Here is a 16,537-nt window from a genome sequence, read left to right as displayed (position 1 = left end):
AACCAGGAGAGATCCTCGAACATAGGGTTCACACGAAATATGAGGCTGCTTGTTCCAATAGTTAGTGAGATTAGTTGCGCACAGACATACAAACACTCACACATGCACACACACACACACACACACACACACACACGACCAAATTCATGATTCTCTCCAGGCTTTTGTCTGGCAGAGTTAAAAAAGAATATGTTAGTGCAATGGCATAAAGCATTTACACTTTTAAAAATGAGTTTAAATAATATGCTAATACTGCGCTTCATTCACCATCATAGAGAAACTGTCAACATTACCTGACTGTTAATTATTAGATCAGTAAAGAGAATAAGTCAATAATCAAGTTATGAGATTATTACTTGCTAAAAACAAAACAGTGCACATTTCAGACTTACACATTAAACAGCTGCCCAAAATTGTTTTACCCTTCAGTAATCAGCTGTTCTAATCACAGTAATGTTTCGATGAGGAGTTTGCCTCATTTCATAAATTAAGAACATTGACAAAATTGTTAATTTGTACTTGTGTCTCAAACCTAGCACTCGATTATAATTAAGTGGGGGTTGCGTGTGTTATTTTTTCAACTCAATCAGCTTAACTAGATGAAAACGAAGGCCTGAAATCCAAATCAGACCAGGTGAGTGGGGTGGGAAAAATCCAGTCAAAAGGCAAGGCAGAGTGAAGGGCCACTCAAGGAAATCTAATCATGAGTTAGACATACAATTTTCCTCTTGAGTTTGATTGTTTATTGTGATGGTGAAGGGTAAGTGGTGTGGAAAAAATTGTTTTTTTTATGATCAAATTTGGACAAAAGGTTAAGTTGTTTCTATATATACAAATTCCACACCCTTGTGAAAAGTATGACGTGTGAATTCTTTGCTCATTTTGAACTCAAATTTGCACTTAGTGTATGAAACTTGAAAATCACTGTACAGTATGAACTTTATCAAAGATCACAGTGTAGGTGCTTCTTTTAGTTAATTTGTTCATTGTTTTGCAGATGACACCCCGCTGAACTTCTCACTCAAAACAAAACAATATATAATTTTTTGTCTTTGCATATATTTTAACAGTACAAAATCAGGTGTCATTAAGTATTAAAGAAAAATATCTATCTTCGATTGTATCATTTAGCTAAAAGTCCTTGTTTTGTTTCCAGCAAGATTCAACTTCTTCTTGGTCTGTTAAGTAGACTTGTGTCCTCATATTTGCCTCTAAAAACTGAGGAGTCTGATGATTTTGTTTTGAAAGGGATTTTAAAAACCTGTGCAGCCATGATTTTCCATCTTAGGAGCACAGCTAAAATTAGAACCATCATGCATTTTAGTGATACAGAGAGGATTATGTGTGCCTTTATCTCATCTCACTTTGACTTGTGCAACACTCTGTTTGGCTGCCTCAGCCACGAGAAGTTGAAACAACTTCAGTGTGTTCAAAAAGCTGCATCAAGGGATTTAGCTATGAAACAGGACGGCACAGCATCTATCCTGTTCTACCATCTTCTACCTGTTTATTTTAGAGCTGATTTTAAAGGTCTATGTGGTGACTTTTCCACTGTAGATTACTTATTGACATCTTTAACTTTGAATATTTATTTACAGAATGCAGTGATACCTTTATAAAGAAGATTCAGAATGACACATTCTGATGTGTGGCACACTGGACACCACAACTGTGGTGCATAGACAGACATGCTTTTTTAGCTATGCAAGTGATGTGACTCCAGGGATGAAAAGTTGGTCAGTTGGTTAGCCCACCACTTTGGTCCAAACTGAAACACCTCAACAATTATTTCACGGATTTCCATGAAGGCCCTGACACACCAAGCAAAGTCAAAGTTGGACAGTTTGTGAGCATCTGCCGCCCTCATTGGTGCACTGTGTCCTGCACTGTTGGCCCTTGTCGGCGCTAGTCAGCTTTTTTCTGCTGATTCAGCATGCCGCATTGGCGTTGGCAACTGTGGAGCCTGTGAATGGAATCAGGCTGATTGGCAATGGTTTGTGTTATTGTTCACTGGCACATGGTAAATATGTGTTGTTGTTAATGTGTTGCTAACTAGCGTCAAGATGGTCTTTCAGTTTTCCTTTTTGAATGACGATTACAGACTACTGCTGTCTGCTGATGTGGAGAATTATTTCCTGTCATGCAGGGTTAGAGTGTTTGCACTAGTTGACCATTTGCTGTAATCTTTGCAGTGTGTTCATGTGCAACGTTTATGGCTGAGACACAGTGAGGTTGAGGGCCTTCGTCGCTGCTATCGGAAGTCAGTTTTGTAGATCCATGGTCCCCCAGTGAATAAATCCTACTAAATTTGTGACCCCCTGACTTTTGACATTTTTGGATTTTAGTGTAGTGTTTCAACAACTATTGGACAGATTGCCATAAAATTACACATTTATGATTACCTCAGGCAGAACTGTAATAATTTTAATGACCTGACTTTTCATCTGGCGCCACAGTTAGGTCAAAAATTAGCATTTCCCCTCATATTTTATTTAATGACATAACACCTCAAAACTAATGACATTACCACCAGCCTCAGTAGTACTATGTGTTTAGTGCTTATTAGAAAATATCTAAAATTGTGAACATCTGAATTTTATACCTTCTTAACATCAACATGTTGGCATTGTCATTGTGAGCATGTTAGCACTGCTTTTCCAAAGTACAGCTACAAACCCTGAAGTTCCTTTACTCTGATAAGTCTCCTTAATGCCGTCTTAAGACAGCAGGTATCTGTTTCATCAGCTGTCTCTAATTGGAGGAATGTTGTGCACTGTCAAGCCACAACTACGCGCAGACCACAGAAACCTCAGTGCTTATGTGCACATCAAACGTGTCGTTATAATTAATTATTCTACTGTACTGTACTTTACTCTGCTGCAGTGTAAATAAACAGGGATTTCGGTTACAGTCATTGGAAATGGTTCACACAGTTCCATGAAAATTCCTCGATTAATTAATGCTTCTTTGTCTCCTAATCACTCTCTCAGGACCTCTGTCTGTTCTTGCCAATCCTTCCCCAGTGTCTCCATCCAAAACACTCAGTAGCCCGTGGGAACGACTATACACATCATCTCGTTTTTAAAGAGTCGCCTTGAGCTCAGCATTTTCTATTACAATACAGGTAGATGTGTGGCTGTGAGGAGCAACGTGATGTGACAGAGATTATTTGGGTAAAGTTTTATTGTGGTGTTTCCAGGAAACAAAAGAATCCAAATTTATTTTTGGATTTGCAGGATCATGTTTATGTGGAAAGATGAAGATGAAGCAGGTAACAATTTAGTTGTACTGGTCAGTAATTATTATTAACAACTGAATTAAACGTTAATTTAGAAAATACAACATGCCAAAGAATACTGCTTTTATTTTAGATATGGTACCATGGTGGTGTTAAACTGCAGATGAGTACTTTATGAATCGTTATGAGAGCAAATAAAATCACAAACTATTACACTTGTTAATAGTTAATAGTTAACAATGTTAATGTGCGTTTTTTGTCTCAGTCCACTGTCACTGTCAAACAACAGATGCTTGTTTATTGTCTGATCATCTCATTAAAAAAGTACATCAGACTGCAGCTGCAAATTCTGAACTTGAGGGTGCCGCTATTGTAACAAGATATCAAATGAAGTTTTTTGTATTATTTACAGTCCCAACATTTGCTAGAAGTAGAGTATTATTGTTTTACTATGTGTATACTCTGCAGTACATTTCTGTAGTGTTTCAGAGTGGAATATTTTCTGAGTTATCTTGGGATACAGTTTGAAGTCTCAGATACACAGTTCGCTACATGACTGAGAGACAACTTCTTCTTTCACCCTCTTCATTTGTACCCATTGCGGTAAAAATGTACACACAGTTCTCCTTGAGCTGCGCCTTTGCTCCTAGCATACAGCCTCGTCACTACAGATGCAGTTAACGTCATGCCTGTTTTTCATGTGAGTTTTCTTCCAGCTGGCTGAGTCCATGATTCTTGGCTGTCTTCCTGTCAGAGGCAGAGCAAACCGGGAAGAATAATGCCAAACAGAGCAGAACAGCCTCCTGTGACTTATTGAGTCCTCTAAAGCCAGAAACTCATCAGTACATGAGCGAACTGTGTACAGTAAATGTGTGTGCAGTGACACTGTAGAGAGGTCAGAAAGATCTACTGTGTGTGTGTGTGTGTGTGTGTGTGTCTCAAAGATCCTCTCATCTCCACATCTTTGAGGCTTGTGATTGACATGGAGACCATCGTGTGCCCCCCGATGGTGAGAGATGGCAGGTAATTGCAGGTCGCTGACTCTCAGGCAAATTGCCTGTGGGTGAGTTTTTGCTGTCAGCTCTGTCAGGAAGTGCACTATCAGTGTTCCTGAGGTGGAGGAAATAGATGGAGGGAAGCAGTGATAGGGTTGGAAAAGTCATAAATGTAAGAATTTTTGCAGGAACTTGGATTTAGAGGCTTACATGAAGGAACAGTGTTGGTTCTTTGCTGAGGCCTTATTAGAAGTTCACATTGTGCTTATTTCTTGAGAAACATATATGATAAAAGTAGATTTGTTTGATTATGATATGTCTCATTAATTCATGTGCACGCAATATTTGTTAACTCCCACACACATGAAGGTCAAGACTCTTGATAAGGGCTGTGGTGGTATGGATTTTTTCTTCCTGCAGTGTAAAAGCAACGTATCATAGCAGTTTGGCAGTTAACCCCCCTTCCCCCCAAAAAAGCCTAATGGAAATGTCTTCAAATTTGGCACAAATGTCCACTTGGACTCATGAAGAAGTGTTAAGATTTTGTGGGTCATAGGTCAAAGTTCAAGTTCACTGTGACCTCATCTGTCACATTCTCCTGAATGCGACATCTTAAGAACACCTGGAGGGAATTTCTTCAAATTTGGCACAAACATCTAGACTCAATAATGAACTGATCAGAGTTTGGTGGTCAAAGGTCAAAGGTTACTGTGACCTTGTGTCGGTCTCTGTCTCATTTTGTGAATTTTGTGGTATTTTGAGAAGGCCTTGCGGGAATAGATTTTGGGGGTCAAAGGTCAAGGTTGTTGTAAGGTCATCTGTTTCATTCTTGTGAAAGCGATATGTCAACAATGCCTTGAGGGACTTTTTTAAAATTTGGCACAAACTTTCCCCCGAGCTCAAGGATGAAGTAGATTTTGGTGGTCAGAGGTCAGAGTTCAAGTTCACTGTGACCTTGTCCGTTGCATTCTGGTAAAAATGATATCTCAAGAACAACTGGAGGGAATTTCTTCAAATTTGGCACAAACTTCTAGTCAGACTCAATGATGAACTGGTTGGACTTTGGTGGTCAGTTGTCAAAGGTCACTGTGACCTTGCGTCAGTCTCCATCTCATTTTGTGAATTTTGTGAAAATACAGATGAATTATTTGCAAACTGTACTTTCCAAAGTATCCACATACAAGTACTCAGTATCCAGAATAACCCTTTTTAGAGTCTTATTATTTTGTAGATTAAGTTTTTGAATATTATTTTTATTATATTGTTGAATTAGTGCTAATGCATTCTTGGACACCATAGTCTGTTTACTCAGATTAGAGCTTGTACCCAGCTTTGTATTGAAAGGGCTGGTAGGCTGCTTTGGAATAAGAAAGTCGAATCTTGTTCATTCTGTAATCTGGAAGAAATAGAAAATGCCTTTTATTCTGCAAACCTTTATGATCTTTTGTTTGATGATATAGAAGTGAGTCGCTGGATATGGATGACTTTTGTCGTCTGAAATGGTTGTTTGAAAAATCGACCTTCGAATTGACAGTGTTTTCTTTCCAGTGAATTTAAGGAAGCAAACCTTCTATCAGTAAGGTGTGGATAATGACTATTGTTGTTGCTTTTTATTACTAGATTGATTCGTGACCAGACCAGTTGGAAGCTGGTCTCTGTTGTATTGTAAATATTGATGTATTGTAAAAATGTCTCATAATCCCACGAGGAATGAGCCATGAGATGGCAAGACACTTACATTCATGAATGTGCAAGCAGCATTTTTATGATGCTTGTAAAGGTGGTGTCATCTTGAAACTGCTTGATATACTGTTAGTTTGAACTGTAACATAACATCAGCATTTATTAACTGCTCATAGGTTCTGGAATCTGCAAAGCAACTAGAAAAGCTGTGGAGTGAATGTAGTGTCCTATATTTCCCTTTGTGATGCAGTGAAGTATAAAGAAATTTTAAAGAACAAATGCCTCAAACTTGTACATAATGTACGTACAGTACACTGTTTCTTTGTAATGGATGTGTGTGGATGTCATGTGACCAGCTGTTCCAACTGTCAGCCCTGTGGCCAAATCTCTGCACAGCCCAGCGCCACTCCTCGCCATCTTCGGCTTTATGTTCATGTGCATGGTTCTCATACTACAGCTGTTATGCTTATTTACATAATATCTACATATTTGTTTTCATTATTTCTCATCCTGTTGTGGGCCTGTGTTTGCACCATGCCTCAGTCCATCATCACGTTATTTGCGTCTCATAGACATAGTCAGTTGTTTGCGTTGTGAAATCCCATCTGGTGTGTAACTTGTCCACCCCCTAATTGCAACACAGATGACTACAAATTGTTTGCAGTATTAAAATGAAGTAAATATATGGACGTGTTTTTAATTTACAAGAAATCGAGTCATATTTCTTAATATTGCTGTGAAGGGCGCTTTTTACACTGGCATGGCAGTGTAATTATGTGGAACAAGACAAAGATACGGCATGGTAAATTATATCCCGTGTATAGCTGGGGTGAACTCATAGCTGCGACTCTAATTTCAGCAGCTCTGATGAAGTGTTACGTGAGATGGATTGAATCCAGAGAATCCTGCCGCCAAATATGTCACCACTGTTTGGAAATGAACTGGGTTGGTGGTGGGGGATTCATATGAATACCTGATTGACAATATAGATAATCATGGCAGAGGTTACACTTAAAAAAAAGGTCACATAGGAAAGGTATATTAATATTTTGCCTCTAGAATGCAATTAGTTGTGTCTTAGTCAGCTGGACTGAGGTAATAAATCCAGTGAATATAAATGTACTCTGCCAGAAAGGTAATTTGTAGAGCTGGATAATTTATGCCAGGTCAGCTGAAACACAGAAACTGATGCTCCCAAACAAAGAAGTGGTTCAAAACAATCGCTTCAGACCTTATTTCATTGAAATAGTAAATTGTACTTTGACTGGAAAAACAAAAGCTGTATCTTTTGCTCTAGGAATAGACATATTAATAAAGAATTAATGATCACAATTAGCAGCACTCAGAGGATCTGTTTGGTTCCACATTCAAGCTTTATCCTGTGTTCTCTTGAATGTGGATATTGCACAAATACAGATCACAGCCACGGCTCGATTTATGAAAATCTGTAGACCATTTTGCGCATGAATAAAAGTATAAAGCGAAATGTAGGGCTATGGGCTTTGAAGCCTTTGGCAACCATCAAACACGCTATTTCAGGCATGTAAAGTGACTAATTTTTCATGATCCGCTTACAGTATTTGTACTGCTGAAATGAACATTGTTAGGACCCCGTAAATTAAAGCAGCTCCTCTTTGTTGAATTTGTAAATTGTTTGAATGTCTGTTGCTTTAGCATGTTTTTACACCTCGCTTCAGTAAGAATATATGATCTTAAGTCGCCGTATGTGTGTGAGCGCTCCTCATTTGGACTCTTACCTTATCTGTTTATGTCAGTTTGAGTTGTATTAACTTGAGACTCAACCTTTTGAGGAAACCAAGCACGTGAATAGGGTTTACTTATCCACTTTGCCCAGGGCGCTTACATTACAAAAAGTCTCATTATTTACCAGTGACATGGAGCAGCCTCCAAAAAAAAAAAAGCAAGGCTGGCCTTTTAATGTTAATGAGCCACCCACTGCTGTGCTGCGTAGGCCAAGTCCTTGGTCAGCGAGACAAAAATAGGAAGCTGGAGTCTTGATAATGTCACTCAGAGAAGAATAAAATACATTTCCCTGGACAAAGTCCTACCAATGCATTTTGGCAGACAATGCGATTACACACTATATGGATGTCTGTGATAACACCACATGGGCAGAGCATTACTGCAGTCAGCTGTGAATTTATGACATAAGAACTGTGTTCTGATGTGTGTCGATGCTTGGTAATTGTGAGCTAAATTAAGGATGTTTCACACCTGGAGTTTGGCTCATTTGGTCTCGGCCAAGGAGAAATAATGATACACTGTTACCTTTCAATTCTGGTCCAGCTTGTGTTCACATTGGCCTTTCACAGTCAAACCAAGAGCTATTAGCATTGGGTCGTATGGACTAACAGGAACCTCCTTTATTGGACATTTTTTGGTCACCAAGTGTGTGCTGTCAGGCTACATAACCAGCACTGCTCACAGTAAACTGCACCATGGACACTTTATGGACACCATAATAAGCATAACTGTCCCCCATGTTGTTATTGTTTATTTGCACATACAATATTCACTTTGCACTAAATATGTTCACTTTAATCCATTGCTTACTTTTTATTCACTGCTCATTATTATTATTATTTATTGCTGTTTCTTGTATTTTTGTACTCTTTTTGCATGCCTAGTTTGTTTTACGTTTTTAAATTTTGAAATCTTTAATCTGACTCTTTCCCCTTGTGGGATCAATAAAGGTGTATCTTATCGTATCTTATCGTGTCTTGTCTTATCTTATCTTATCTCTTATCTTAAATTCTGGTGATTAACAGCAAGTCATGCTGCACTTTACTGCTTCTCGTGTACATTTATGTTGTCAGGTGTCACAGTATTGTAAGAAATAACTGATAATTAGTCGAGACCACAACCTGACCTCATTTTATGAGTAGTGACAAACAATGTAGAAAAAGAGGCGTCTTTTACCGTAATATCAAGGAGGTAGTCAGTATGTTTAACTAATTTTTAAAGAGCCAAACTGCCAAAATACACATAGAAGGACAAAATTGAGCATAACACACCTCTGTTTTAACTCATTTTCTCTCGTTGATTGACCAGGGAAAGTCCCTGCATGCAGGTGGTGAGTTTGTTACCATGGATATCAAATGATTTGCATAAATATATACATCACTCATACAGATTGCTAATGAGATTGAGCCCTCAACAGTTCACAGGCAGAAGATGAGTTTAATAATAGTTTACCTTTTGCATTTATTCCCTCATCTATTGTCCTTAAAGTCCCAATGGAATTAAAAATACATTTTCCCAGTTTTCATCCAGTTTACTTGTGTTAATTGATCATTTACACATAAATAGATAGAAATACATAAATATATCTCACAAACTCAGTATCAGATTATTAATACATTAATATCCCAGTCTTGATTGAATCTTGGTGAAACTGCTTCAAATGTCTGATGACTCATCTTGCAGGCAGGGGCGTTTACAAAAGTTAATCTAATCAAATAAGACTTGGATACAGATGTAGAAAATCGCACTTTACCATTTGTGGGTTGTACAGCTAACTGTATGGAAAGAAAGAAAAAGGAAGAGAGGTGTGTTTAGACATCAGAAGGCAAAACCTTTGTTTTCATTTCCAAAACAATGTGGTTGAGGTCTAATTGATTCATCTGTACCTCGTCCTCCTCCTGATTCAGTGGCAAAGGAGGAGGAGGAAAAGCCAACAGTGTGCTTAGTGGTGTGCTCCGCTGTAGCTCTGTACATGCTAAACTCTAAGCCTGCCCACTTTTTAGCAGTCCAATCAAATGTGAAGGATTTGATTGAAATCCCTTTTGTAACTGTACACCACTGAATATACTGTTTCACTGGAAAGTATGTTACAGTACAGAAGCTGAAGATGCTCTGTCTTCCATTTCATTTGGACTTTAAATCCTTAGTTGGTCTGTTTTTAAACCTGACTTGTGTACTCATGTTTCTTGGCTTCTGTGGGATAGATCTGGACACAGCAACTGTACTCGGGTTGGAGGAAGCAGTCTTGGTCCTGTCACAAACAAAATGTTAAGTGGTTGTTTTCAGTGAGAATGTGGGCAGACCTGAATTTGACCCAACTACACGGAGCAGTCTGCAAATATGAGCAAAATGGCTACCTAGCCAGATGTGCTTTGCATACTGGGATGCAGATGAATGATCAACAGTTGCTAGCAGCTACCCTGAGAATTAACCCAGGTCTGAACTGGAGTAGCAATGAAGTATGCTGTCTCCTTGAGGAACATTGCACCTTTTTCAGGACCATATTCCTGTGTTTACTTTCACACTCCTGTAGCAGACACATCTAGCTTTCTCATGTGGCTTTTTGTGATGCATTTTAGTGTGCTTACTTTTTTTTCCTGTGTGAAAAGAAACGGAATGAACGGGAATGTGACTTTATCAACCCATTCACTGATTTAGACAAGAGCAAACAAACTATGGGTTGGGAAGACTCTCCTTTCAAAGCAGTTATTTTGTCTGCACCAGAGTTCTTTTTCACCAGCCTGAATGGACGAAACCAAACATGCAAACAGTCCAGGTATTAAAGCACCCCACAACAAGAGCCCTTCATATACAACATCACACTTGATACAGCACTGTAAGAGGATGACACATAGCTTTTGTCTTCATAGTTTTACTTAATGTATTTTCTATACTGTTACCTTCTTGCACTATGCACCTCTGACCAAATTAATTTCCTTTTTGAGACAATAAAGTTACATTTGACTTTACACTTGTAGTTATTGGTGGATGCCATTTGCACCATCATTATCATGTTGAAAACTTGAAAAAAGTTTGGAGTTTCATTGTCTGCTTGAGGACACACTGTTGCTGAAGGAGGTGAAAGCATTACTCATTTACTTTCCCCATCCGCATTTTCCCAGCAGGCCTGTGGATTAAAACTGCTGACCTTTTGATCACAAGCCTCAATCTCTAACTTCTAGACAACAGCCTCTGCAATCTCTCACTAAACTAGAACTGCCTCAGACCAATATTCTGCAAGATAAAAGTGAACCTGTCCCGCTGCTGTTTTAATCAAACAAAAGGCCACACAGTCACCTTCATCTAATCTTTATCGCCACTGTGGGGGCTTCGTCATGCCTCACAGCCAAAACGCTGTTCCCTGAAGACACAATTTACCCTGCAGCTGTGCTTGTAGTTCTTTATTTAATAAAAGTATAACATTGTCATCAGCTCACAGTAATTGATGGGATCCTCATGTGACATGGACAGTCACTTACTTACTCAGAAAACATCTCTATCAGTTTCTTTGTAAATTAATTCAAAGAGTTCTGTCTCGTGGCCCACTGCCATTTTATTCTCCCTTTGTTACACATAAACACACAGTTTCTCATCAATGCCAGCTTTGTAAAATGGATGATATTTGGGAGCCTAATTCCTTGTCTACTCCCTCAGTGGGTCCTACTTTTCTTACATTTGGCTTCTTCGTCTAATTGAATGAATTGGCAGAGAGGCGGTGTGCTGATTTAATGTTCTCTCTGCCATCTCAGCCGTCTCTACCTCCATGTCCTTTTAAGTATGAACAAGCATGCATATGCACAGCTACTTTAATGGAATTTATCTGATTGTGGGCTTTGACATTGGCAGTTGAAGCCAAAATGGCTGACTGCTTGCGTCAGAGCTTCTCTGGTGCGGAGGCCAGCACTCAGGCTGCTCGATCGAAGCCGCAAGATACTGTTTCCAATCGATGCTCCATGCTCAGACGCCTGTCCAGGAGCATCTCAGAATCTCATCACTTACCTGCCCTCTGGCTGACGCTTGTACTCAAACTGCACAATTATTCTGGAGGATCCATCACATGGCTTATACAAGATGTGACATCATTGCCAACTTTGGGAAGGGATCCCCAAGCGGGAAGTCCACTCCTCTGCAGCTGCTCCTCTCACTTTCTCACAGTCTTCCTGTCCCTGTTTTATTATTTATTGACCATTACACAAAGCTCAGTGTGCAACAGTCTACTGTAGCTCTCAGGAAAGCTGAAGTAATTCAATAGTGCAGGGTTCACTGCCATTTTCTGTGAAAGGAGTTGTCCATTGAGTGGTAGAGTGGTTTTATTGTATGTAAAAAAAACAAGCTTTCCTGGTTATCTAAACTCTGGTACAGAACAGACACTCTACTCTTTACGTCACTCAGGTAGCTGTTGTTGGGCCACTGTTATGTAACCTTTCAAAAATATTTTCAGCTGAAAGAAACCTACTGCAAAAAAAGGAAAAGAAACTCAAAGTGCGAATGACAATTATGGTTTCAGCTTGTCAATCTCATCAGTCAATCAAATAGCGTTTAAAGGTCTAGCGTGTAGGACTTAGTGGCATCTAGTTGTGAAGTTGCAGATTGAAACCAACTGAAACTTTTTCCTCTCTCTCTCTCTGTAAGAGAATTATGGTGGCAGATGCAAAAATACAAATGGCCTTATCTAGAGCCAGCATACAGTGTCTGTTCTGGGCTACTGTAGAAACAACATGGCGAACTCCATGGACGAGCTCTGCTCCATTAACGGTCCATTCTTAGGTAACAAAAACACAACAGTTCTTAGTTTCAGGTGAATATACACTAATCACAACTTAGCTATGACGACTATAAATTTCACTTCTGCCAATATATCCCCTAGACCTTTTAATGTACAATGACACCAAAGATGTAAAGGTGATGAAAGTGCTTTGAGCCTCAAACAAAAGCCTGCTCTTTCTCAGAGATGGAGGAGGATTTCAAGTAATTTTCCATGTTGTCATTACGGCAAACTCTCACCCCTGATAGCACAAGACTATCAGGCCAACTTCACAACTCAACACATGTAGTGTGTCGGTACACAGTCCTATGAAGAATTACGCCATATCTAATTACTGTAACTTTGCCATCCCCGTGGTATCTGATATGTCTGGCCGTAAAATGACTGACCTATTTACTTTTCTATTGTTAGCCAGCTCGGAGTTGTGAGTATTTCTCTAGGTCAAACACCCCATGAACTTGAGTGTGGGAATTTAGCATGGACTATTAAACTGTCAGCTAGCACTGCAGGGGCAAATACGTAGCAGGAGGCACAATAGTGATCATTTGACAAGGAGATGAAGGGGCTGAAAGGGGCAAATGGAAGTCAGCTCCACAGGACTTCAGGTAGATGTATTCAAATTGCAGGAACGATTATGGGGCTACACAGACAATGATGTTGGAAATGGGATATTGAAAAATGTTTTCTTGGCTACAACTTCACAGATTTCTCAATTGATTGCAGCTCTTAAAATATTTCTTTTTTTTTTAAGATATTTTTTTGGGGCTTTTTAGCCTTTAATGGACAGGACAGACAAGTGTGAAAGGGGGAGAGAGAGAGAGGGAGTGACATGCAGCAAAGGGCCACAAGCTGGAGTCGAACCCGGGCCGCTGCGGCAACAGCCTTGAACATGGGGTGCCTGCTCTACCACTAAGCCACCGGCGCCCCTAAAATATTTCTATATCCAGTCCATTTTTTTCATAAAATTGGGGACTAAAGGCAGGGTTGGAGTTTCTGCTGAGGAAAATATGGTCTTTACATAATAAAATTATGAGAAATATATGACTAAACTCTGAAAGTTTTATGATCAACAGAGGGGAATTCTCAATATATCAGTCTTGGGTGGTCAAAGATCCAGTTAACTCCATTTGGGACTTTCTCATTCACTGCAGTGGAGACAGTCCTGGATGCTTCTCATTAAAGAATTAAGGGGAGCGCCTGTATGCTGTTTTTTACTGGTTTCTCTCCAGGCATTGATTAAACCCCTAAAACTCATCTTTGCTCATTAAAATGACATATTTAGAAGTTTTTTCCATAAAAAAATCCCCTCATGCCTTAAAATGGCTTGAGTCTGCCTGATTTAGTATGTGTGGCTCTATGAATATGCAAATTAGTTACCACCCCTCGCTTGCAGCTTGAGTTTACCTGTTCAGCTCCAACCCTACTCATCAAACATACAAACTTCTGCTTGTAAAGGGTTACAGATAGCATGAGCTGTACGTACAGCCTGGCAACCTGTCCAGAGTGTACCCTACATCCCCCCACCTACTCGCCACACATACAAACACACCCTACCGCCTTTAAGAGGATAAGCTGTAATAGAAAAGGAATGGATGGATCAGTGCATAACATTACATAATCATAGTACTCCATTGACCAGAAAAGTTGAAGTGAAAATGAAACTTAGCTTGCAAAGTATTGATATGTAGCTACATGTAGCTTTTTTTTTTTTTTTACCCTATCAAGTTGATGGGATTGGTTCTTTAGATATGGCACGAATAAAACCCTGGAAGTCGGAGAAAGGTAGGAGAAAGCCATGGTACTGACTCATTTAGCTCATTATATGTATTGTAGCATATAAAAAAACGCTACATGGACATGTTAACAAGGGGGCTGGTTGCACATAATACCTCAAGTTAAGATTTTGCTTAAAGTCCATGTTAAGGCTTTCTTAATAAAACTAGTTGCACAAAACATGTCTTTTTCTTCATGTTTCCTTTAAATGTTCACTTAAGTGTTTTAGATTTTCTCCTTATCTTACACTTAAGGAATCCCTTAAAGTTAGTGAAACCATTGCACAGATGACTTTAGGTATTATAAGCTTGAACGCAAGCAAACAAATGGTTATTATGGAAACTGTAGTATTTTACCAAAGTAAAATCTTTCAGTGCAGTAAATGCCTTAAAATTTCTACTTAGGGAAACCAAGTCCCTAAGCTTAGGAAAAATGAAGTCTTAAGTGTCGCACTTAAGGAGAAAACGTAAGGTGTTTTGTGCAATTGGCTCTTGGATTTCACAAGAGGAGGTTTTTAGAGGATGTACATTTCCCAAACCAACCACTAAATCCTCATTCTTGAAGCTTTTTCATTGTAAAACTGAAACAAACTATTTGAAACGTCCTCTCATAAAGTGTAAATGTCAACTTTGTGTAGCTTAAACAAGTTTATTTTTAAGTACAGACAGAATGAGCTCCTTGCTGCCCCATGTGGCAGATGAAGGAAAATAACTCCCACCACAGCATCAGTTTTCAGCAGCTTCAGCTGTAGTGAGTGTATTTGTTTCCAACCCTGTCTGCTACAGTACTGCTCCAGTAATGAGCCCATTTCAGGGAGGAGGAGAAGCAACATTCAAGTCCAATAAACATGCTTTTTCTTGAGAGTTTTCAGACACTAGATTTCGATTTCAGAGGAAAGCTTCATAGTTGAGGGCCTCGGGGGTTAGGCTGACAAATTGGCAAATAGGGCTGAAGTCAGGGTAATCTATAAAAGACCACTTTTTGAGCCACCTGGGATTTAGCATGATGCTGATTGGACCCCAGTCATCTTTTTAAGCAGTATCTTTAACCACTGACTAGTTCTGAGTAGATCTGAATGCTTCCAAAAAAAGTTTTGCTGGTCAATATTGAATTAAACAACGTTCCTGTTAAAGGTCAGCGATTCTAATCTAATACATTTTTAGTCAATTTCTGCAAAAACATTCTCACGGTCCACGAGTTGCCCATTCTGTGTGTGTGCTGAAAAAAGAAATGTGGTGTTCATACACTGCCCTGGCTCTGTAAATGGGAAACAAATAAACAAACTGTCTCGGGCTGAGTCACACAACACTGCTCTTGCACGGGACAGGGGAAAGGCTGTGGATGTGTAGAGGCAAAGACAGTGGGAGTGAGATGATAAATCTGCATGACATTTGTTTGGCTGTTCAAATAACAGTCTTTCTCAAAAATCGCTGACTCCACCTTTCAGCCTTATAAAAAGTCAGCGGCAGAGATGGCTCTCTGTTGACAGGTGACAGATGTGAGGTGCACTAAGCAGCACTGTGCCTACCTCAACAGCAGCCTTGGCTCGCTCAAACTCCTCCTCCAGGGACTGATGTCTGGACAGGAGGGCGCTGCCCCACCGCTGCTCCTTGTTTAAGCGAGCCTGTCACACACATACACACACAGGTTTCACACTATATACATATATTTATAGATGCAAAAACAAAATCCATTAAACATACACACGCTCACATTCACACAACACAAGCAGACGCGCACACACACGCATCTGCATAGCACACCACATCACACACACAATCAGCCAGAGGGAGAGACAGGCAGGGAGAGTGTGCAGGGTCAGCCGTCTCTGCTTTCTCAGGGACGAGTAAATATCCCTGCCTCGACAAAGCCTCTGACATGCTTAGGAAGGCCAGCAGAATCACTACTGTCAGCATCTCGCCCCACCCCTCATCTGAATGCCATGCTACTCATCCAGCCTCTCGCAGTTTCACTCCCCCACCCTCTCTTTCCCGTGCACCTGCACATGCAATATCTGAAATATGCTGACAGCCTCTCAGTTACAAACTTGCATATAAAGCCTTGCTCTGCTGTGAAAATGAAAATCGACCAATTACACGCATGTGGTTTTGTATTATGAGAGTGTGGTGTGGTTTACATGAATACACATTACACCTACACATTAAACTGCGAGGGGTAAATGATTTTGAGATACCATTTCATGCTCACATGTGACATGGCGCTGGATTTTCTGTAAATAGCAGTGACTGTATATTTTCCAGGTCTGGCAAATCCATTTCAGAGCCCAAAGAATTAATTGCTCCATGTCAGTGGCTTCCC

General features: G+C 39.7%; 1 protein-coding gene across 3 annotated transcripts in view; it reads right to left on the bottom strand.

Moving 5' to 3' along the window:
* Positions 1–16,537, bottom strand: part of pex5la (peroxisomal biogenesis factor 5-like a) — a 130,294-nt gene that overhangs the window by 26,747 nt on the left and 87,010 nt on the right. For all 3 annotated transcript variants that reach the window (XM_033621637.2, XM_078168800.1, XM_033621638.2), the window contains one exon: positions 15,747–15,842. In XM_033621637.2, the coding sequence (XP_033477528.1) occupies positions 15,747–15,842 (96 nt within the window). The remainder of the gene's footprint in view (positions 1–15,746; positions 15,843–16,537) is intronic.

This window comes from Epinephelus lanceolatus, chromosome 6, assembly GCF_041903045.1.
Source record: "Epinephelus lanceolatus isolate andai-2023 chromosome 6, ASM4190304v1, whole genome shotgun sequence".
Classification (NCBI taxonomy): domain Eukaryota; kingdom Metazoa; phylum Chordata; class Actinopteri; order Perciformes; family Serranidae; genus Epinephelus; species Epinephelus lanceolatus.
Note: the sequence above shows the minus strand (reverse complement) of the source record. Positions and strands in the feature narration are given on the sequence as shown.